Raw genomic sequence first — 25,579 nt, forward strand, 5'->3', positions numbered from 1 at the left:
CCCCTACGTCAACACTGTCCTCCTGCAGAGCCGTGCCCCCTACATCACTAATGTTGGGAACTCGGCTCTGCAGGAGGACACTGGTGACGTATGGGAACTCGGCTCTGCAGGAGGACACTGGTGACGTATGGGAACTCGGCTCTGCAGGAGGACACTGGTGACGTATGGGAACTCGGCTCTGCAGGAGGACACTGGTGACGTATGGGAACTCGGCTCTGCAGGAGGACACTGGTGACGTATGGGAACTCGGCTCTGCAGGAGGACACTGGTGACGTATGGGAACTCGGCTCTGCAGGAGGACACTGGTGACGTATGGGAACTAGGCTCTGCAGGAGGACACTGGTGACGTATGGGAACTCGGCTCTGCAGGAGGACACTGGTGACGTATGGGAACTCGGCTCTGCAGGAGGACACCGGTGACGTATGGGAACTCGGCTCTGCAGGAGGACACCGGCGACGTATGGGAACTCGGCTCTGCAGGAGGACACCGGCGACGTATGGGAACTCGGCTCTGCAGGAGGACACCGGCGACGTATGGGAACTCGGCTCTGCAGGAGGACACCGGCGACGTATGGGAACTCGGCTCTGCAGGAGGACACCGGCGACGTATGGGAACTCGGCTCTGCAGGAGGACACTGGTGACGTAGGGGCCACAGCTCTGCAGGAGGACGTCACTGTGGAGCTTTAATGACCTTGTGGGAGGAACCACAGCAGTATTCTAGAGCTGCCAAGAGATACAAAAAACGTCTTTCTTGCAACCATGGCAACTGTAGTCTACAACTTCTCCGGGAACGTGTAGCATCCCACGGCTCCTGAGATATAACAAATCAATAATAATGTATTGTGAAAGATCCATCAAAAGGTGTTTATCGATTGAACGTTGTAATATTGAGATCGGAATAACGACACCCGAACAAGCAAGAAACAGACACAAAACTTTACTGTTCTCAAATGAAGGTCATAAAAAACATGGTCAGTGCAATGTACCACAAAATGAAGGTGGGGGGGGGGGGGGGGGGCGATGGCTACATGGGGCCCCCCCCCGGTGCTCACCAACATTGGGGCCCCAACTCTCCGCTCACCTGTAACAAATCAGAACTCCACTCCGGCATGTGGTGGGGGAGGGGGAGAAGCGCACGCTCTGTAGTAAGCGGCACCGGTGAGTTATGGCAGCTCAGCTATACAAGCCCCCCCCCTCCCCCATTTGTGGGGAGTGGCGATGGCCCAGTGTTCTGTACAATCCCCATCTTATCCAATGGCAGAACTGAAATGTATCCATATATAAAAAGGAAGACTCTTCGTGGGCGGGGCTCGCTGTATGGGGGAGGGAAGAAGTGCGCATAGAAAATTTCTGTAAAAATGGTGCAAATCAAATGTTTTGTGGAGAACCTGGAAGAGAAAACCGGCAAAGACTCGGGATACGGACCCTCCGGATACAAGATGGCCGCCCATCGTAGGAAGACCAGGCGGATTTCAGAAAGAGGGTGGAGTCAGCGAAACCCCCCCGAAACTTCCATTAAAAACACTTTCACTCTTGGAGTGCATTATAGACTGGACCCCCCACCCCCACCCTGGTCAAGGATGGCGGTCACCACCGGAAATCCAGCAGTTACCCACAATCCCACAGTGCAACAAATAAACATACAGGAAATATCACGGGATAAAAACCATATAAAAAAAAAAAAAAAGAAAAAAAAAAACGATCCACAGGCAGAAGAATTCACAGGAAGAGCCGCTATACAGATACAGCGTCAGCAACACCTGGCTGTCCCAGCGGGGCCACAACAAACATCCCTCACCTGGGGTGAAGTGCGCTTTCAAAGTCAATACAAATCTCCAGCTGCTTGAGGGAACCGCCCACCCTTTCCCTCCCACACCCCCCCCCCCAATCAGACGAGGGCTCCCAGCAAGATGAGTCCCGGGGCGTCCAACTGCGAGATCCCACCGTACACACACAGCGACGAAACGCGTAAAGGAGGAAGCTCAGAGAGAAGCCACCACGTCCCAGAGTCCTTTGCGCCCCTCTCTCCATAAAGCGCAGACAGGATTTTTGGCTCTCGCCAACGAGGAAGGTTTTTTTCTTTTCAGTGCACAGCACAAAATATCCCAGCGGCCTCCGCGGTTCACCCTCCCCCACCCCCAAAAAGAGTTTGGCCCCTCCTGGAGAGCACAGAGTACGGGGCAGAGTTCCTCTTTAGTCTATGGTGCCCGGGTGGATGCTGAGGACGGGCGGCTCCAGGCAGGTGGGCGAGTAGTTGAGGTGCGGCTCTTTGATCCACAGGAGGGGCACGCCGTTCTTCCCCTCCCCCGTCTTGCTGGAGGGCCGGCTCCGGAAGCGCACCAGAAGGATGGTGATGATGAGGATCCCGAAGATGGGGAAGGGGTAGAAGAAGACCAGGTAGAAGAGGGCGTCGTTGGAGCAGATGACGGACTGCAGGTCAGACTCTGCGGGGGAGGGAACATACAGTCAGACATCTTATTCTGATTGGTTGAGGATACAATTTATCTTTCAGTCTGATATTACTGGACCCTGCGGGGTCACATTAAACCTTCCAATTCATTCAGATTACTTTGTACAGCTTGAGTATCAGATCACCTGAAGCCCGACAGCTTCTGCCCTTTCCTAGAGTGACAACGCAGATCCTCCATTAAATAATGCACAAGTGTTGTCACCCTAGGACAGCCGGGGTGTCACTGGCAGGATCATCAGGTGAAAAATAAATATGCATGTACAGCACAATAAAAAAATAAAATAAAAATGTATACTAGAATATATATCTATATCACAAACACACACTTTTTCGGTATTATGTATAACATACATTAGAAATCTAGAATTATAATAAAAATATAATTATAAACATTGTGAAATGTTAGTTATTTTTTTTTAATTATTGTCCTATTTATTATTATATTTGACAGGATATTTTTTAAATGTTATTTATGTTGTAGTTTATAATAGTTTATAATATAAATCATTTTAATAATTATAGTCTACTTAATATAAACAAAAGGATATATTCAAGTGAAAATGTGTGTGTCTCAAATAAATATATATATTTATGAGACACACACATTTTCACTTGAATATATAATTTCTTCTATATTAAATAGAATATAATTAAAATTATTATAATATAAAACTACAACAAACATTTAAAAAATATCCTGTCAAATATATTAATAAATAGGCCAACAATTTAAAAAATAAAAATCACAATGTTTATAATTAATATTTTTTCATTATAGATGTCTAATGTATATTTATCAAATATCGAAATAAATTATCAAAAAAAAGGTATATATTTACATTACAAAAGAAAAATACAATTATTATCGTAATATAAATACAGAAAACTCATAGTAAAATCTGATTACTTTAATTGAATGTACACACAATATATATATATATATATATATATATATATATATATATATATATATATATATATATATATATATATATATATATATATATATATATATATATACACACACACATACACACACACACACACACACACACACACACTAAATATATATATAAAAATATAATTATTATGGGGTTGATTTTGCACTCCAGTTTTAGTAAAATCAACCCCATATTAAAATATCATCATGGCCAAAGCTTAATTGAACAAGCTGAAGTTAAAAGCCGATTGGCTCCCATGCACGGCTGCACAAAAATTCCGCACTCTCCAGTTTTAGTAAATCAACCCCATAGGGCAGGGATATGCAATTAGCAGACCTCCAGCTGTTGCAGAACTACAAGTCCCATGAGGCATAGCAAGACTCGGACAGCCACAAGCATGACACCCAGAGGAAGAGGCATGATGGGACTTGTAGTTTTGCAACAGCTGGAGGTCCGCTAATTGCATATCCCTGCCATAGGGGTTTATAATTAGTTTTTTTTTTTGGGGGGGTTTTAATAAAATTTTAATATATTTCACACAAATAAAAAAAGATTAATATTATAAAATAAAATAAAATGGGATACGTGGTGGTTGCACTAGTTTTCCAGGATAAGGACTGGCGATCTGCAATATATTACATTTTTCTTCTTGGGTACGATATGTTGTGTTTAGAATTTGAATGTGGTGTTGCTCAGACTTGTGCATTTTAATTCAAAAACGTAGGGAAAAAAAATAAAAAATAAAAATTAAAAAAAAAGTCTGCATCAGACCCCGCTGGGTGAGCAAATTTCCACAGGACCAGCTCTATCCAATCACAAAGCAGGCCTGACAGCCTCGGCACCGTCACCCACACCGCCCCACTGAGATAGAGAGGAACCCTCTGGCCTGCCTCTGATGTTCTCTTCACACACAGGAGACAACGCCCCGGATATACAAACCTCATACAATGCTGGAGTTTACTCTGCTTATAGTTTTCCCTCCCTGGTGCAGCTCACAGTGTGCAGTTAAATCGGAATTAACTTCAGTCCGGGAGCCCATACAGGGCCAGGGGCTCTTGAGAGAAGTACTCAGGTAGGGTGCCGAATCGTGGTATTGCCCTCTGGCTATACAACGTAACCACTGTGAGTGGGATTACTAGACCATCAGAACAGAATTACAACTCGCCTGGTTCCTCCACCCCAAACTCACTCATCCATGTCTTTATGGACCTTAGTAAAGTTCCTCCACCCCAAACTCCCCCATCCATGTCTTTATGGACCTTAGTCAAGTTCCTCCACCCCAAAAACTCACTCATCCATTCTTTATGGACCATAGTAAAGTTCCTCCACCCCAAACTCCCCCATCCATGTCTTTATGGACCTTAGTCAAGTTCCTCCACCCCAAAAACTCACTCATCCATTCTTTATGGACCATAGTAAAGTTCCTCCACCCCAAACTCCCCCATCCATGTCTTTATGGACCCCAGTCAAGTTCCTCCACCCCAAACTCACTCATCCATTCTTTATGGACCTTAGTCAAGTTCCTCCACCCCAAACTCCCCCATCCATGCCTTTATGGACCTTAGTCAAGTTCCTCCACCCCAAAAACTCACTCATCCATGTCTTTATGGACCTTAGTAAAGTTCCTCCACCCCAAACTCCCCCATCCATGTCTTTATGGACCTTAGTCAAGTTCCTCCACCCCAAACTCCCCCATCCATGCCTTTATGGACCTTAGTCAAGTTCCTCCACCCCAAAAACTCACTCATCCATGTCTTTATGGACCTTAGTAAAGTTCCTCCACCCCAAACTCCCCCATCCATGTCTTTATGGACCTTAGTCAAGTTCCTCCACCCCAAAAACTCACTCATCCATTCTTTATGGACCATAGTAAAGTTCCTCCACCCCAAACTCCCCCATCCATGTCTTTATGGACCTTAGTCAAGTTCCTCCACCCCAAAAACTCACTCATCCATTCTTTATGGACCATAGTAAAGTTCCTCCACCCCAAACTCCCCCATCCATGTCTTTATGGACCCCAGTCAAGTTCCTCCACCCCAAACTCACTCATCCATTCTTTATGGACCTTAGTCAAGTTCCTCCACCCCAAACTCACTCATCCATTCTTTATGGACCCTAGTCAAGTTCCTCCACCCCAAACTCACTCATCCATGTCTTTATGGACCCCAGTCAAGTTCCTCCACCCCAAACTCCCCCATTCATGTCTTTATGGACCTTGCTTTGTGCACTGGTGCGCAGTCATGTTGGAACAGGAAGGGGCCATCCCGAAACAGTTCTCACAAAGTTGGGGGCATGAAATGGTCCAAAATGTCTTAATATTTCCTTCACTGGAACCAAGGAGCCAAGCCCAACCCCTGAAAAACAGCCCCACGTCATAATTCCCCCTCCACCAAATGATTTGGAACACTGCACAAAGCAAGGTCCATAAAGACATGGATGAGAAAGTTTGGGGTGGAGGAACTTTAATGGTCTTCAGAGTCCTGACCTCAACCTGATAGGACACCTTTGGGATGAATTTGAGCGAAGACTGAGCCAGGCCTTCTCATCCATCATCAGTGCCTGACCTCACAAATGCTCTTCTGGAAGAATGGTCAAACATTCCCATAGACAACCTCCTAAACCTTGTGGACGTCCTTCCCAGAAGAGGTGAAGTTGTTAGGTGGGTCAACTCTAAATTGAACCCTACAGACTAAGGCTGGGATGCCATTAAAGTTCATGTGTGTTCAGAGTTGAGCTTTATTGATGATTGCCCCATATTTATCCCCCACACCCTCTCCATGGCCCCATCATACCTTTGCCCTTCACAGTGACCGATCCAATCAGAGCTTCATCCTGAGCCAGTAGATACCAGTCGCCGCGAGCTCCCATCATCCACTCCTGTACAGAGCAGGTGAAGTTCCCAGAATCCCCTGCTGTGACCCGAGGAACGCGCAGCTTGAAGGCGGTTGGGGACAGTTGGATTTGCTGTAGTCGGCCCTCCCAGCGCGGACTGAGCGGGCTCCACACCCCGGAGCGGTCCGTACTTAGGATTGTCTCCAGCTCCGCGCTCCGGCTTCCACTATGGAAGGACCAGGACACGGCCAGCTGGGACTCCGGCCGGGAGCGAGAGAGGATGGCGCAGTCCAGGGTGAGGTGGTCACCGTCCATCACCGACATGTTCTGGGGATTGACGTCCAGGCGAAGAGCGGCTTCTGCAGACAGAAGAGAAGATAAAGAAAAAACTTCATCAGAACCACAAATCTCAAATATGGTGCTATGGTTCCCCAAACCAATCCCAGAACCCAACCATGACCCATACTTCTCTCACCAACCCTCCACCACCCACTGGAGATATTCTAATACCATCCCCCATCATGGTGATCAAATTCCACCCCATTGACAGACAGTGGTATTTACCCCCCCCCCCCCCCCCCCAACACACACAAAAAACACATGCCCCCATCACTGGAGCCTGGCACTTTAAATACCCCAAAACAATTCCACAAGAGTCAGTGGCTCTTTAAACTCCCCCCCACCCCCCACCTAGAATTGCCACCTTCTCTGACCAAGCCACAGGAATTTAATAGATTCTCTTACTCCATTGTGAGAAGGGGAGGTCTCACCATTGTAAACAGTATTACATTTACAAGTGGTGGGAGTGGTCATCACAGCGACATCATGGCACAGAGCCAATTCAATCAGCTCTGTGCCTTTAGATGCAGCTCTATGTTGTCTGATGAGAGCAGAGACCAGCAGCTTGTGCAATCAAGAAGGACGTACAAAGTATGTCCACACACCTAGTAAGGGCGAAGAGCGGTCATCTCATCACAACGGTTGCACATAAAGAGTATAAAATCTCCTTTCCTCATCATTAGAATATGTTGTGTGGTTTGTATTTCCATCATCAGCCTCATTCAGGAAGAGATACGAAGTCACATCCTCTTTTGTGGTTTCTCTTTCTAGAACTGACTTTCGGGTTTAGATTCCAATACAGTATTTCTGATTTTCTTCGAGTTTACGGAAACTTCCTCATCGCTCTTGAACACTCTTCTCTCCTAGTTTATCCCCTCCTTTCCTGAACACAACTTGGTTCCCCTCCTTTGCTGAACACTCTGATCTCCTAGTTATCCTCACCTTTCCTGAACACACTTCAACTTGGTTCTCCTACTTTCCTGAACACTCTTCTTTTCTTGGCCCCTCTCCTTTTCTGCATACTCTTCTCTCCTAGTTATCCTCGCCTTTCCTGAACACACTCCTCAGCTTGGTTCTCCTCCTTTCCTGAACACTCATCTCTCCCTCGATATCCCCCTCCTTTCCTGAACACTCAGGGATAAAGGGGGTCCACAACCTAGAGCCAACACTGTCAGCCCCTGCCCATTGCAGATGCCACTCCTGGTGTCTGAACTGCAGCTCCCCGTGTCAGATCTGAGCAAAGGAAGATTTCTTCTTCACCTCCTTGGGACTCGGTCACATGACACAGCAAAGGAAGGGCTTCCCGCACTCTGAGGCCGGGGTCACACGTGTGTGTTTTTTTACCTAATCCAATTTCGGTGTCAAGCAATTGTTACCGGCTTTCAATGGAGGCGGTTCTCACAGGTCCGGGGCATCCATCGAGGTGCAGATTTGCGCTAGGGGTGAGCTGCACCAAAGGTAGGGGGGAAATGTGCACTGGGGGGTCAGCTGTACCAAGGAGGGATAGATCTGTGCTGGGGGTGAGCTGTACTGGGGGGGGGGGGGGGATCTGTGCTGGTGGTGAGCTGTACTAAGGGGGGGTCTTTATTGGGGGTCAGCAGTACTAAATGGGAGGGGGATCTTTATTGGGTAGTAGGTTTACTATGGAGCGGATATGTACTAAAGGGGGGAATATTTACTGGGGTTGAGCTGTACTGGGGGGGGGGGGGTCTTTTTTGGGGGTCAGCTGTACTAAGGGGGATCTTTACTGGGGTGAGCTATACTTTGAAGGGAGATCTTTACAAATAAAAGGGAGGAATCTTTACTGGGGGTGAGCTGTACTAATAGTACAGCTCACCCCCAGCACAGATCTTCCCCTCTATTGTACCATTAGTACAGCTCACCCCCAGTAAAGATTCCCCCCTTTATTTGTAAAGATCCCCTCCAAAGTATAGCTCACCCCAGTAAAGATCCCCCCTTAGTACAGCTCACCCCCAGCACAGATCTTCCCCTCTATTGTACCAAGGGGGATCTTTATTGGGGGTGAGCTGTACTAAGGGGGGGGGATCTTTACTGGGGGTGAGCTGTACTAATGGTACTATAGGAGGGGAAGTTCTGTGCTGGGGGTGAGCTGTACTAAGGGGGATCTTTGTTGGGGGTGAGCTGTACTAAGGAGGGGATCTGTACTAAAAAGGGGGGAATCTTTACTGAGCTGTACTAAGGAGGGGCAGATCCATACTGGGGGTGAGCTGTACTAAGGGATGGATCTTTATTGGGGGGGGATCAGCTGTACTAAGGGGGATCTTTATTGGGGGTCGGCAGTACTAAATGGGAGGGGGGTCTTTATTGGGTAGTAGGTTTACTATGGAGCGGATATGTACTAAAGGGGGGAATATTTACTGGGGTTGAGCTGTACTAAGGGGGGGGGGGTCTTTTTTGGGGGTCAGCTGTACTAAGGGGGGTCTTTATTGGGGGTATCTTTACTGGGGTGAGCTATACTTTGGAGGGAGATCTTTACAAATAAAGGGGGAAATCTTTACTGGGGGTGAGATGTACTAATGGTACAATAGAGGGGAAGATCTGTGCTGGGAGTGAGCTGTACTAATGGTACTATAGAGGGGAAGATCTGTGCTGGGGGGTGAGCTGTACTAGGGGGATCTTTATTGCGGGTGAGCTGTACTAAGGAGGGGGATCAGTACTAAAAGGGGGGCATCTTTACTGGGGGTGAGCTGTACTAAGGAGGGGCAGATCCATACTGGGGGTGAGCCTTACTAAGGGATGGATCTTTATTGGGGGGATCAGCTGTACTAAGGGGGATCTTTATTGGGGGTCAGCAGTACTAAATGGGAGGGGGATCTTTATTGGGTAGTAGGTTTACTATGGAGCGGATATGTACTAAAGGGGGAAATATTTACTGGGGTTGAGCTGTACTAAGGAGGGGGGATCAGTACTAAAAGGGGGGAATCTTTACTGGGGGTGAGCTGTACTAAGGAGGGGATCTGTACTAAAGGGAGGGAATCTGGGGGTGTGCAGTAATAAAGGGTACTAAGGAAGGGCAGATCTGTTCTGGGGGTGAGCTGTACTGAGAAGGGAGAGATCTGTGTTGGGGGGGGGGGGGGGGGGGGGAACTGTACAGGAGAGGAAGACGTATGAGAAAAATGATCTACAACCCTGATGGAGCCTATGGGAGTCTTGTGGAAGAAGGATGAGGAAATACTGAGAGATAACGAGGATGAGAAAATAGGAAGTACTGGATAGATGGGAAATCTAGAATGAGGAATGACTGAAGAGGAAGTGACTCCGTATCTCTTCTCTTGCTACAAATCCCTCGGGAAGGGCAAATCAGTAACAGTTACAATGTAACATTGTAGTGCAGATTTGCTCACCAACTAGAAGCTGTAATCAATGGCAATATATTTTAGCAGTAATTAATCTCCGCTACAAAACTTCCGGTGAGACGTTTCCTGCATGTAAAGCAATTTATTTAGCCTCTCAACCCCTATAGAAGGTCCTCCCCTGCACCCCGTATAATGACCCCGCCCCCTCGCAGTCCTCCATGTAAACTCACCAGGGCGTCGCACACTGACATAGGTGGCGGCTGAGCGGTCCTCGGCCCTCTTGTACCACTGGCGCCCCGGATCCTGCAGCCATTCCTGTACACGGCAGCTGTAGGCCCCACTATCTTGCTCCTCGGCGGTGCGGAGGGTAAGGGTGTAGAGGCCCGGAGCCGGCTGGGATAGGAAGAGACGGCTGGGCAGGTCGGGGTTCCCCCTATCCTCCTCCTCTGGGGGCGGCAGAGTGATGGCTTCGGTGGATAATCTGGCCAGAGTTCTCCTCTCTGATTCTCTTGCCCGCCACACCAGCCACTCCAGCGACAGGCGGGACTCTGGCAGGGTGCGGTTTAGTACCTGGCACGTTACGGTGAAGCTGTTGCCCTCCAAGACGGTTAAATTACGAGGAAGTTGATCCAACTGGAGGTTTAGGTCTGAGGAGAGAAGAAAAAAAAAAAAAAAAAAAAAAAAAAAAAGGAAAAAAGGTGGTCATTATGGGGCCCCTCTTAAGGCAGAACTCTGATTCTAAGTCAAAGATTGGTCATCCCCTCTACATCACCCAATATTTTTAGCGTTCTATTGACTTCTCCCCAGGGCGTCCCCCTCTCAGCCCCACCGGGGCGTCCCCCTCTCAGCCCCACCAACCCACCGGGGCGTCCCCCCTCAGCCCCACCAACCCACCAGGGCGTCCCCTCTCAGCCCCACCAACCCACCGGGGCGTCCCCCCTCAGCCCCACCAACCCACCGGGGCGTCCCCCCTCAGCCCCACCAACCCACCGGGGCGTCCCCCCTCAGCCCCACCAACCAACCGGGGCGTCCCCCTCAGCCCCACCAACCCACCGGGGCGTCCCTCTCAGCCCCACCAACCCACCGGGGCGTCCCTCTCAGCCCCACCAACCCACCGGGGCGTCCCTCTCAGCCCCACCAACCCACCGGGGCGTCCCTCTCAGCCCCACCAACCCACCGGGGCGTCCCTCTCAGCCCCACCAACCCACCGGGGCGTCCCTCTCAGCCCCACCAACCCACCGGGGCGTCCCTCTCAGCCCCACCAACCCACCGGGGCGTCCCTCGCCTCATCAGGGCTGATGGTGTATGGAGAATCTACAGCAAGTACGAGAAGAAGGGACATTAAACTGATTAATCAAACTCTGAAAAGTAAACCAGCTGAAGTATCAAATTTTTTTTTTTTTTCATTCTTTTGCTCAAACCCCCCCGCCCCCCCCAGGAAAACCAGGAAACCATTTCTTGAAACTGGTGCAGAGTAAAGCGTAATGCCAACACTGCATTCAGACACCACCCACGTATTAGGATTTTTGGTATAGTTCTAAGTGGAAATGCGTTGCCGGGGGCATGTTGGGGGCAGCCCTGGGCTTCCCCTTCCAATTACAGAACATTTACTTGGAACGCTTTTATTCTGGGCGATCCAACAACAGAAAGACCCGTATAGACCGACCCCGCTTGTAGCTGCAATTTTACAACCTCCAGATTAGAAGGATCAGTGAGAATCCCCCAGAATCCCGCACTCCACACACATAGCTGTACTTTGTCCGGAAGAAGCACAGATAAGATACGGCGCTGTGACGTCACTCCTGTTAACCCTTGGAGGGTTCTGCAAGAAGAATGGCTGCCAAAAGAACAAAACGCCTTTATTGCACCGGATTTGAATTTTTTTTTTTATCCCCACTTAGGCAGTGAATGGAGGAAGGTCTCTACGTCCAAATAATACAATTAAATCCATCAGACTTCTACAGTATATCAGCTCCTACATATCCCTGTGTCACAAACATCCAACGGAAGGGGGGGGGGGGGGGGGGGGGGGGGTAATAAAAACGTCAGGCAATTCCGATTCAACCTTGTCTCAACTGGAGCAGCCAATCAGCTTTTACATTTTAATTTTCTAAGCGGTGTGGAAAACTTGAAAAAAAAAAAAAAAAAGGTAGAAGCTCTTGTCTCAGACACTTTTCATTAATCTTAATACATTAAATTACACACAAATATATAATAAATATATATATATATATATATTATAATAAATATATATATATATATTATAATAAATATATATATATATATATATATATATATATATATATATATATATATATATATATATATATATATATATATATATATATATATATATATATAATATATATATATATATATATATATATATATAGAATAATAATATAATAAATATATATATATAATAATAATATAATAAATATATATAATAATATAATAAATATATATAATAATATAATAAATATATATAATAATATAATAAATATATATATATATATATATATATATAATAATATAATAAATATATATATATAATAATATAATATAATATAATATATAATATAATATAATATAATATAATATAATATAATATAATATATATATCCCCTACACACGCCACAAAGCAAAATATGAATGGTAAATAATAAAACAAAATTAAAATCAAGCACACAGCTAAATCAGATCTTACATGTTCTGAACCAACAGAGTATCCAAACACTGCATGCAGCAAACTGCATCTCCGTACAGTAGAGAAAATACACAACAAAAATAAAAATATGAATGAATAATACAAAATGTTGTACAGAACCTCTAAAAACAAAACAAATGTCAACCAAGAAACAAATTGTACACAAAAAAAAAAAAAAATGTTACAAAGTAGAAATAAAAAATAAATAAAAAATAAAAAAGGAAAAAGTATCCATTTCCAAAACACACATTTGGACACTTTAATTTTAATCTGTAACATTACAGGGGGGGGGGGGGGTGTATATTTCTAATCTGTATTACACATTTGCTTGCATTGATTTATTTTTTTTTTTTTATTAATTTCAGGGCGTTATCTGACAGGACATTTGTATTATTCATTCACATTTTGTCTTTTTTGTTTCTCGATTATACGGGGGGCGCGGTTTGTTGTGCGCAGTGCTGTTTTTTGATGTTTGGATACAAACCTAAACCAATATTGTATAGCACAGGAATATATACAAGTATAGTTGTGTGTAAAAGTATTTGCCCCCTTCCTGATTTTTTATTTATTTATTTTTTGCATATTTCTCACACAAATGATTCAGAGCAAACTGATTTTAAAAAGCGGAGTTCCAGGCTTTTTAGGTTTATTAAAATGTCAGCAGCTACAAAAAGTGTTGTTGCCGACTTTTAATAAACAGAAACTTAGCTGTTCCACGGCCCAGCGATGCGGCCGAACGGAGTGTCGCTCCTCTCCCCCTCCTCTCCACTGCCACTCTGGGCACCCAGCCGTGACAGCTTTCAGATTCATGGCCGGGGCACGCACGGCGCATGCGTGAGTCGCGCTGCGCTCCCGGAGTGGACAGGCGATCTCCTGGGACCCGTCACGTGTCCTAGGAAATCGCCTAGAGGGAGGGGACGCCTAAGGCGAAAGGAGGAGTCGCCTCGGTGGTCCCTGGGCAGAAGGAGGAAGTGCAACAGGAAGTATCCCTCCTAACGAAGCCCCTATTCACCCCCCCCCCCCCCCCCCAAAAAAAAATGACCGTATATGCCAAATGTGGCATGTAAGGGGGCGAGGAGTGCTTACAGTGGAAGTTCCATTTTTTTGGGTGGAACTCCGCTTTAAATATTACACAAATATAACCTGAGTAAATTCAAGATGCAGTTTTTAAATTATTTAATTTATTAAAGGGAAAAAAGCTGTTCAAATCTGCCTGGCCCTATGTGAAAAAGTAATTGCCCCCTCCCATGCTGAATCCTGAATGAAATGCGATTAACCACAATTTTTTGAAAAGCCGAGATAAATTTCACTTGCCACACCCGGGCCTGATTACACAATCTAAAAAAAAAAAAAAAAAAAAAAAAAGTCAAGGACAGATTAGAAGCAAAGTCATGTCCATGTATCGGTCTCTGGAAGGGTTTCAAAGCCATTTCTAAGGCTTTGGAACTCCAGTGAACCACGGGAGGAGAGGCATTAGCCACAAATGGAGATCACTTGGAACAGTGGTGGACCTTCCCAGGAGTGGCCGGAGTAGAAAAATGACTCCGAAGAGCACAACGAGGAACGAGGACTCATCCAGGAGGTCATAAAAGAACCCAGAACATCATCTAAAGACCTGCAGACCTCACTTCCCTCAGATATGTTCCGTGTTCATCATTCACCAATACGAAAGAGACGGGGAAACATGGCGTCCATGGGAGAGTTCCGAGGCCAAATCCACTGCTGACCATAAAGAACACAAAGGAGAATCTCATATTTACCAAAAAACATCTGGATTATCCCCAAGACTTTTAGGCAAATATTCTGTGGACTGATGAGACAAAAGTTGAACTTTTTGGAAGGTGTGCGTCCCGATACATCTGACATGAAAATACATAAATTTCAGAACAAGAACATCAACCCAACAGTGAGACATGGTGGTGGTCGGGGGATGGTCTGGGGCTACTTTGCAGCTTCAGGACCTGAAGGACCTACCATCATTGATGGAACCAGGAATTCTGAGCTCTACCAGAAAATCCTGAAGAAGAACGTCCGGCCATCCGTTCCCGACCTCAGGCTCAAGTACACTTGGGTTATACAGCAGGACAATAATCCAAAACACACCAGCAAGTCCTCCTCCGAATGGTTCAAACAAAGCAAAATGTAGGTTTTGGAGTGGCCTAGTCAAAGTCCGGACTTAAATCTCATTGAGATGCTGTATGATAACCTCACACGGGCCCTTCATGCCGGAAAACCCTCCAATGTGGCTGAATTAAAACAATTCTGCAAAGAAGAGTCGGCCAAAATCCCTCCACAGCCATGTGAAAGACTCATTGCCGGTTATCACAAATTGTAGTTGGTGGTGCCAAGAGTGGCCCAACCAGTCATTAGGTTTAGGGGGGCAATTACTTTTTCACAGAGTCAGGAAGGTTTGGACAGCTTTTTTGACTTAATAAATTAAACCACTGTTTAAAAAAACTGAATTTTGTATTTACTCGGGTTATCTTTGTGTAATAAAAAATAATGTTGATGACTTGGATCATTTAAGTATGACAAATATGCAAAAAAAATAAATAAAAATAAAATAAATAAATAAAATCAGAAAAAAAAGGGGGGCAAATACTTTTTCAAACAACTGTATATTTTTATTATTTGATCTTCATAATAAAGCAGCACCAGGGTGAGATATTTCATCACAAAACGTTCTCATTTCTGTAAAGATATTATAAAATTGGATTGTGGGTCATTGGCCCTTCTTTCACCGCAAAGATCAGGGAAAAGGCTCCTCGCTCTTCTGTACATAAAATGTGAAAAGCGCAGGACTGAAATGCTCATCATTGGTGGATATATTATAGGAGCTGAAGGTTCACCCAACTCTGAAAAGTAACCAACTGAAGCGTCTCCCCTCCATCTCTTCCTGGTCCTCCTCTACTCCTCATCTTCCAATTTGTGGCCTTCAAAAAATGTATTTTTCTCATTAAAAAGGCTGCTTCGTGTTGCGCCGCAAGCATAGAGCCCTGCAGGAGGACAACAGCCACGCCCTCATCATACCTCAGCAAGGGAAAAAAAAAAAAAAAAAAAAGGGGTAAATCTTGGCCAGGGGCTGATCTGGATTCTATAACTATATATTGGGGCTTCACTGCCCCCCTGTGTTGGGATGGGGGACATCCACCTTGGTGTGTCCTGTGTGAGGCCCTGCAGCAGGCACGAGGTTATATGGTCACCCCCCAGGCTTCCAAAGCTGTAATAAATACCGTATAACCATAAATATAGAGAGCTAAATAAGCTACACAAGTGTTTTAGTCTGCACTGGATCACCAGCATGGGTTGTCATGGTGTGGGCGGGCTCGCCACCAGCACTATACCAACCAATGACGCTCTAGCACCGGGACCCACAGCACCACTCATTGCTATAGTAATAGCAGCCACCTCACCCACACCATGTGGTAAACATGGCTCTGATCCAGGGCACATGGCAGGCGGGGGAGGGGGAAAAGAGAAGGGCCCCGACTCCACCGTGAAAGAAGAAGGGAGGGAGGGAGGGGGAAAAGAGAAGGGCCCCGACTCCACCGTGAAAGAAGAAGGGAGGGAGGGAGGGGGAAAAGAGAAGGGCCCCGACTCCACCGTGAAAGAAGAAGGGAGGGAGGGAGGGAGGGGGAAAAGAGAAGGGCCCCGACTCCACCGTGAAAAAAGAAGGGAGGGAGGGAGGGGGAAAAGAGAAGGGCCCCGACTCCACCGTGAAAGAAGGAGGGAGGGGGAAAGAGAAGGGCCCCGACTCCACCGTGAAAGAAGGAGGGAGGGGGAAAGAGAAGGGCCCCGACTCCACCGTGAAAGAAGAAGGAGGGAGGGGGAAAGAGAAGGGCCCCGACTCCACCGTGAAAGGAGGGGAGGGGAGAGAAGGGGCCCCGACTCCACCGTGAAAGGAGGGGAGGGGAGAGAAGGGGCTCGCGCCAACGTGAAGCGGGGAGGAGAGAAGATTCCAACTTGAAGGGAGGGGGAAATAGGCCCGACTGCAACGTAAAGGGGGGTGCCTCCAATGTAAAGCTTTGTGGCCATTTCAGTGTGAAGGGGGACCCTCGGATGTGACGGTCACATAGGTGGTTGTGTACATCCCAGACTAGTTGACGTATTTTGCATACTATACATAGAGCGCCGAGATGTTGAGCGTCACAACTAATAATAACACTTCGATAAAAGCCAGGACCGCCACCCCTTACTACGCCCAATAAATCCGAGTCTCTGGGATGAGCCGCCCGATACGCCGATTGCTTCCATTGCAGACGCCGCCGCCATCATTATTAGAGGACAACACATTGCGTCCATTTCTCACACACAGGTTCATCATCCGAATGCAAATAATTACACAGCGATCGACGTGCAACTTCTGGAAGGGGCTCCGTATGGAAATCAGAGGAGACCTTTCTATGTACACCGATCGCTGGCGACTCATCTCATGGAAATGTCCCGTGTCAGTTATTGTGAAGACCCAACAATGACTTGTTCCCCCGACTGATCCCAGCTGCTCGTGTTTACTCAGCGTCTCCTACTGCGCTACACACACAATCCTACCAGCTGGACGTCCGCCGAGAGCATATCCCCCCTCCCCCCACAGAGCAGCTTCATAGTACATTTATTTACAGTAGCTGCACCACAGGAGCTTACACTCTAATGTCATAACATTTATATAGCTCTGACATATACCGCAGTGTTGCAGAGATCACCAAGCCAGTCACATCAGTCTCTGTACAGAGGAGCTTACACTCTAATGTCCCCTCCCCCACATTCACACATGATTATACATTTATATAGCTCTGACATATACCGCAGTGCTGTACAGAGATCACTGGGCCAATCACATCAGTCTCTGTAGAGGAGCTTACATTGTAGTATAATATCATCCCTGGTGGGATGTGAACCCATGACTCCAGTGCTGAGATGCCCCTGGGCAGCCCATGTCTGGTGCTGGCTTTACATCCTCTCCTCTCGGGGGGAGGGGATGATCCTCTATCAGTCGATCTGCATTATTTTTTTATTGCACGGCTCCAATTTGCATCTTTTTCACCATCTCTTCCCCCTTGTTTGCACTTCAAAGGAGCTCTGCCTTGTAAATCCATCGTTTCTTCTGCAGTTCATCTGTAATCAGCCCGACAAAGCGGCTCCGCGCCTTCAACGCTCGCTGTGATCTCACTACAATCAGCCACTAAAGTCACCTAAAGTCAAATATTCACCCTCTCCAGGGTTTTCAAATGCCAAGAAGAAGAAGATTCAGAAAAAGTTCACCAAGACTACGAATCCCCACAAAGCCGGTCACGCGGCCAGCGCCAAGGCCCAGGTCACGCGGCCAGCGCCAAGGCCCAGGTCACGCGGCCAGCGCCAAGGCCCAGGTCACGCGGCCAGCGCCAAGGCCCAGGTCACGCGGCCAGCGCCAAGGCCCAGGTCACGCGGTCTCCACTATTAATCTTAAGGGACTGGCCATCAATAGCCAGTCACATGGCAAGTGCCAAGGTATGGGTCACATGGTACCTACTCACATTAGCAATCTTTAGGTCTGGTTTCAATGTCCAATCATTTCAAGTGCCAATGGTCTCCACCCTTAAGAATCTTCAGGGGCTGGCATCAACAGCCAGTCATGAAAAGTGCCAAGGTATGGGTCACGTGGTCTCTATTCTTAGTAAGAATACTCAGGATTGGCATCAATAGCCAGTCACATGATCACTATGCACACTTTAGAATCTTCGAGGACTGGCACCAACCGCCACTCACATAAGTTCCAAGGTACAGGTAACATGACCTCTACTTATACTAAGAATCTTAAAAAGGGACTGGCATCAGCAGCCACTCACATGACAAGTGCAAAGGTATAGGTCACATGGTCTCTACCCTTACCGAGATTAAGGGACTGGCACCAAACAGCCTATCATATGACAAGTGCCAAGGTCTGGGTCACATGGTCTCAACTAAGAATATTCAGGAACTGGCTTCAGCACCAAATCACATGACAAGTGCAGGTCGTGGTTCCTACTCATACTAAAAGTCTTCAGGGATTGGCCATCAATAGCGAGTTACATCACAAGTGCCAAGGTACGGGTCACATGGTTTCTACCGAGAACCTTAAGGGGCTGGTTTCGGTAGCCCATCACATGACAAGGTGCAGGTCACATGATCTATGTATGCCAATCTTCAGAAATGGGCACCAACAGCCAGTCACATGGCAAGGTAGAGGTCACATGGTCGCTACTAATACAAAATATTCATAGATTGGCCATCAATAGCCAGTCACATGGCAAATGCTAAGGTATGGGTCACATGGTCTCTATTCATTAACAAGCTTTAGGATTGGTTTCAATGGGCAAACATGTCAATATTCTCCACCAAATTTTCAGGGATCGGACAAGGTACAGGTCACCAGGTCTCTGCCCTAATAAGAATCTTCAGGTATTGGCATCAACAGTAAGTGACATGACAAGTGCCATGACAAGTGCCAAGGTATGGGTCACCTCGTCTCTACCCTTACTAAAAATCTTCAGGGATTGTCCATCATTACCCAGTCACAAGACAATTGCCAAGGTAGAAGTCACATGGTCTCTACGCATACTAAGAATCTATGGGGACTGGCACAAACTGCCACTCACATAAGTGCCAAGGTACAGGTCACATGACCTCCACTCATACCAAGAATCTTAAGGCATTGGCCCCAATCGCATGACAAGTGCCAAGGTATGGGTCACAGTCTCTACCCTTACTAAAAATCTTCAGGGATTGGCCATCATTAGCCAGACACATGACATGTGCCAAGGTACGGGTCACATGATGTCCACTACTCATACAAAAAATGACTATTGATGGCCAATCCCTGAACAATCACATGACAAGTGCCGAGGTACGGGTCATATGACTTCTCATATTAAGACTCTATGGGGACTGGCACAAACTGCCACTCACACAAGTGCCAAGGTACAGGTCACATGACCTTCACTCATACCAAGAATCTTAAGGCATTGGCTCCAATCATATGACAAGTGCCAAGATATGGGTCGCCTGATCTGCACTACTCATACGAAGAATGTTCAGGGATTGGCCATCAATAGTCAATCACATGGCAAGTGCCAAGGTACAGGTCACATAACTTCTACTCATACTAAGAATCTATGGGGACTGGCACCAACTGCCACTCACATAAGTGCCAAGGTACAGGACACATGACCTCTCCACTTATACTAAGAATCTTAAGGGATTGGTATTGGCCCCAATCGCATGACAAGTGCCAAGGTATGGGTCACAGTCTCTACCCTTACTAAAAATCTTTAGGGATTGGCCATCATTAGCCAGACACATGACAAGTGCCAAGGTACGGGTCACATCATGTCCACTACTCATACAAAGAATGACTATTGATGGCCAATCCCTGAACAATCACATGACAAGTGCCAAGGTACGGGTCACATGATCTTCACTACTCATACGGAGAACGTTCAGGGATTGGACATCAATAGTCAATCACATGGTAAGTGCCAAGGTACGGGTCACACGACTTCTACTCATACCAAGACTCTTCAGGGATTTACACCAGCCAATCACATGACAAGTGCCAAGGTACAGGTCACATGACTTCTAATACCAAGACTCTACGGGGACTGGCACCAACTGCCACTCACAAAAGTGCCAAGGAACGGGTCACATGACCTCTACTCATAATAAGAATCTTAAGGGATTGGCTTTGGCCCCAATTACATGACAAGTGCCAAGGTATGGGTCACATGGTCTCTAAGCATACTAAACATTTTCAGGGGCATCAAGAAACTGTCTCAGGCGAGGCGCCGAGTGGCCGGCCGGGGGGGGGGGGGGGGGGGGGGTGGATGGAATGGGGGAGGGTAGCTCTACAATATGCGGTCACTTCTGACTTTGGTCGTTTTGATGTTTTTGGCTTGCAGCAGTCAGACCTTGTGATGGGAGAACACGGCTGGAGATTCCCCCCCAAGCAATTTCCCAGCATCTTATCAGTCTGTGTGATGTCAGTGTGGCTCCTGGCCCCGGGCCCAGAGAACAAACATTTCCAGCCGAGAAGACGCAGAATATGTAAAGAGGACCCGTCTCTCCTCTCTCTTCTGCAAACATTGTAAAGCGAAGGGTCCTTTAACAAGGTTCCCAACTAAAGATCTTTTTGCGGACACACAAGATCACATCGGGTGACTCTGGATGTCTAGAGAAGGGGGAGGGGTACACCAAAGATCGAGTCCGTCTGGGCAGAATCCAAGCAATTACCTGTACAGATCCATCCCGGCCAATCCGGAGGATCGGTCATGCAGGACATACAGTGCATCCGGAAAGTATTCAGAGCGCTTCACATTTTATGTTACAGTCTTATTCCAAAATGGATTAAATTCGTTATTTTCCTCAAAATTCTACAAACAATCCCCCATAATGACAACGTGAGACATCCCATGTACACCAAGTATCACAGACTCGTCCCACGACACTCAATATAGAGTTCCGGTGCCTCCCTTTTCCACTGATCATCCTCCATTGGAGTCCACATGTGGTACATTCAGGTGATTGGACACGATTTGGAAAGGCACACTCCTGTCTATATAGAAAGGTCCTGCCGATAACAGTGCATGTCAGAGCACAAACCAAGCCGTGAAGTCCAAGGAATTGTCTGTAGACCTCCGAGACAGGATTGTATGAGAAGGAGGAGAAGAAGGAGGAGAAGAAGGAGAAGAAGGAGGAGGAGGAGAAGGAGAAGGAGAAGGAGAAGGAGAAGTCCTAATGAGCACAGTGGCCTCCATCATCCACACATGGAACCACCAGGACTCTTCCTAGAGCGGCCCGCCCGGCCAAACTAAACAATCGGATGAGAAGGACCTTAGTCGGGGAGGTGACCAAGAGCGCGATGGTCACCCTGACAGAGCTCCAGAGTTTCTCTATGGAGAGAGGAGAACCTTCCAGAAGAACCATCTCTGCAGCCCTCCACCAATCAGGCCTGTATGGTAGAGTGGCCGGGCAGAAGCCACATGACAGTCCGCCTGGAGTTTACCAAAAGGACCTGAAGGACTCTCAGACCATGAGAAACAAAATTCTCTGGTCTAATGAAACAAAGATTGGACTCTTTGGCCTGAATGGGAAGCGTCACGTCTAGAGGAAACCAGGCTCTGCTCATCACCTGGCCAATACCATCTCCACCATGAAGCATGGTGGTGGCAACATTATGCTGTGGGGTGGCAGCATCATGCTGTGGGGATGTTTTTTCAGCGGCAGGAACTGGGAGACTAGTCAGGAATGAGAGAAAGATGAATGCAATGTACAGCGACACCCTTGATAATAAAAAAAAATAAAAAAAAAACTTGCTCCAGAGCGCTCTGGACTTCAAACTGGGGAGAAGGTTCATCTTCCAAATGGACAATGACCCTAAGCACACAAGTCCTTGAGTGGCCCGGACTTGAACCCGATTGAACATCTCCGGAGAGATCTGATAATGGCTGAGCACCGACACTCCCCATCCAACCTGATGGAGCGCGAGAGGTCCTGCAAAGAAGAATGGGAGAAACTGCCCAAAAATAGGTGTGCCGAGCTTGTAGCATCATACTCACCAAGACTTGAGGCTGTAATTGGTGCCAAAGGGGCTTCACCAAAGTATTGAGACCCCCACGTGCATGGGGGACAAGCCTGCCCAGGCCCCCCACGTGCATGGGGGACAAGCCTGCCCAGGCCCCCCACGTGCATGGGGGACAAGCCTGCCCAGGCCCCCCACGTGCATGGGGGACAAGCCTGCCCAGGCCCCCCACGTGCATGGGGGACAAGCCTGCCCAGGCCCCCCACGTGCATGGGGGACAAGCCTGCCCAGGCCCCCCACGTGCATGGGGGACAAGCCTGCCCAGGCCCCCCACGTGCATGGGGGACAAGCCTGCCCAGGCCCCCCACGTACATGGGGGACAAGCCTGCCCAGGCCCCCACGTACATGGGGGACAAGCCTGCCCAGGCCCCCACGTACATGGGGGACAAGCCTGCCCAGGCCCCCCACGTACATGGGACTTTTTTTTTTTATATATATAAATTTGTAAAGATTTCAAAACAAAGTTCTTTCACGTTGTCATTATGGGGGATTGTTTGTCGAATTTTGAGGTAAATAATAAATTGAATTCATTTTGGAATAAGGCTGTAAACACAACCAAATGTGGAAAAAGTGAAGCTTTGTGAATACTTTCGGAAAGCACTGTACAAACACAAAAAAATAAAAATAAAAAAAAAAGTTTAGCCAGCTTTTAACTGGTTGCCTGCTGCCCACCATCACATGACGGCAGGGCGGTGCGGCTCTTGTTATCGGATGCGTCCCAGAACGGCCGATCTCATGTGCCGATCGCACCGCGTAGTCTTTAAACGTGAGTGGCTGTGTCCAATCACAGCCAGTCACATGTAAACAAGGAAGTGCCGATAATTGGCGCTAATCACCTCACACTGACGGAGTGTGAGGAGAGGAGAGCCGATCAGCGGCGTCTCCTCACAGGGGACATTTAGGAGTGTACTGATGGAGGGCACCGATTACATTCCTAAAAGTCCCCTGTGAGGAGATGCCTTTGATCAGCTCTCCTCACACTGAAAAATAGTGTAATAAATCAGTGCCCACCAATGCCAGTGATCAATGTCCACAAGTGCCACCAGTGCCCATTAGCAATGCCAGTCAGTGCTGGCAATCAGAACCGCCTGCCAGTGCTGCCCATCACTACAGTCAATCAATGCCCATCAGAACAACCTATAGGTGCCGCCTACCAGTGCCCATAAGTACGGCATATTAGCGCCTCCTCATCAGTGCCACCTAATCAGTGCCCATAAGTGCCACCTCAATGCCCACCAGTTCAGCCTATCAGTGCCCATCAGTGAAGGCGAAAGTCATTTGTGACAAAATTTACTGACAGAAAAAAAAAAAAAAAAAAAAAAGTTTTTCAAAACGCTTGGTCTTTTTTTTTGTAAAATTAAATTAAAACCCAGCAGCGATTAAATACCACCAAAAGAAAGCGCCATTTGTGTGAAGAAAATGATAAAAAAATGTGTTTGTGTACAGTGTAGCACGACCGCGCAATTGTCATTCAAAGTGCGACAACGCTGGAAGCTGAAAAATGGCCTCGGCAGGAAGGGGGTGAAAGTGGCCGGTGGGCAAAATGGTTAAAATGTATAATAAAAAAAAAAAAAAAAAAAAAAGGTTTTCTACGTTTGGGATGGAGCGGGGGAGGCGTAGAACCCATGTTGGGTTTTCACTACTACATGAGATTTTCCATCACTTCCTGTCCTGCCGACAACGTTCTACCAGAGAGGAAGTAAGGCACGAAGATGTTCCAACCATTCAAACCTGGAGACAGGAGAGACACACATCTGTAGTGGAGGACGGCCGCTCCCCCGCCTCTGCTCTCCAGATGCCCCCTGCCTCTCCTACTCTTCCGGTGATACCCGGACCAGAGTTGCCATTTTGCCATCTTTGCCTTGGGTGCTACAGGACCTTATCCCGGCACAGAGTCAACCGACTCCACTAAACAAATGTGGATTTTACCATCTCTATTCCCAATGGAGAATTATCTCATCACCTCCTAAAGAGAGAATTCCCACAGAGGGGGTAGAAGTACCAGGAAATAGCCAACCAGGGCCTCCAACTCCTCCTCAATGGTGGTTTTGACCAAGACTGGGTGAAGCCAAAAGCAGACCGAAATCCATTATTCTCAGCGAGTGCCACCGCTTTAGCAACAAAACGCAACCAACAAAAAGATCCCCAATTTATTTAAACTGCCCCAAAATTTGAGCCTCTTCCACTCTCCCCAGATGCCCCCCCCAACAAGCCACTCCCCGCCCGACAACAGGCCACCCCCCCCCTCCCCAGGCCCCTTCTCTCACCAGGCATCCTGACAACGAGTTCGGTCATTCCAGAGGCGTCCTTGGCCAGCTGGTACCAGGCCTGATTGGGGTCCAGCACCCACTCCTCCACGTGGCAGTAGTAGCTCCCACTGTCTTCTATTCGGGCCCCCAGCAGGGTCAGGGTGTACTGCCCAGGGGACAAAACCTCCAGCTGCAGCCGGTCCTTCAGAGCCGCCTCTTCTGCATACGTTCCGTATTCCATTCCAACTCCGCTTCGCACTATCAGCTTTCCATCAGCACCAGGAGGACGGTGAGCGAACCACAACACCGAGAAGCGGGAGTCCGGGTTGGTCTGGGAGCGCACAGAACACGTCAGAGACACGGTAGAGCCCTCAACCACACTGAGTGTTCGCTTCACTTTACCGATCTGCAGGCGGGACACTGAGAATTGGGGAAGAATGAGAGGGAGAAGGAGGAGGCGAGGCAAAAAAGGAGGGAGAAGGAGGAGGCGAGGCAAAAAAGGAGGGAGAAGGAGGAGGCGAGGCAAAAAAGGAGGGAGAAGGAGGAGGCGAGGCAAAAAAGGAGGGAGAAGGAGGAAGCGAGGCAAAAAAGGAGGGAGAAGGAGGAAGCGAGGCAAAAAAGGAGGGAGAAGGAGGAAGCGAGGCAAAAAAGGAGGGAGAAGGAGGAAGCGAGGCAAAAAAGGAGGGAGAAGGAGGAAGCGAGGCAAAAAAGGAGGGAGAAGGAGGAGGCGAGGCAAAAAAGGAGGGAGAAGGAGGAGGCGAGGCAAAAAAGGAGGGAGAAGGAGGAGGCGAGGCGAGGCAAAAAAGGAGGGAGAAGGAGGAGGCGAGGCAAAAAAGGAGGGAGAAGGAGGAGGCGAGGCAAAAAAGGAGGGAGAAGGAGGAGGCGAGGCAAAAAAGGAGGGAGAAGGAGGAGGCGAGGCAAAAAAGGAGGGAGAAGGAGGAGGCGAGGCAAAAAAGGAGGGAGAAGGAGGAGGCGAGGCAAAAAAGGAGGGAGAAGGAGGAGGCGAGGCAAAAAAGGAGGGAGAAGGAGGAGGCGAGGCAAAAAAGGAGGGAGAAGGAGGAGGCGAGGCAAAAAAGGAGGGAGAAGGAGGAGGCGAGGCAAAAAAGGAGGGAGAAGGAGGAGGCGAGGCAAAAA

General features: G+C 47.7%; 1 protein-coding gene across 1 annotated transcript in view; it reads right to left on the reverse strand.

Moving 5' to 3' along the window:
* Positions 1-922: 922 nt before the first annotated feature.
* The window catches only part of LOC143981551 (immunoglobulin superfamily member 3-like), a 151,699-nt gene continuing 127,042 nt past the window's right edge, over positions 923-25,579 (reverse strand). The window contains 4 exon segments of the mRNA XM_077479494.1: positions 923-2,445; positions 6,205-6,603; positions 10,131-10,547; positions 24,464-24,865. Coding sequence (XP_077335620.1) covers positions 2,195-2,445; positions 6,205-6,603; positions 10,131-10,547; positions 24,464-24,865 — 1,469 coding nt within the window. The 3' untranslated portion in view covers positions 923-2,194.

Source organism: Lithobates pipiens, unplaced genomic scaffold (assembly GCF_037356315.1).
Source record: "Lithobates pipiens isolate NorthernLeopardFrog02 unplaced genomic scaffold, aLitPip1_a1.2 Scaffold_16, whole genome shotgun sequence".
In the NCBI taxonomy this organism is placed as follows: Eukaryota; Metazoa; Chordata; class Amphibia; order Anura; family Ranidae; genus Lithobates; species Lithobates pipiens.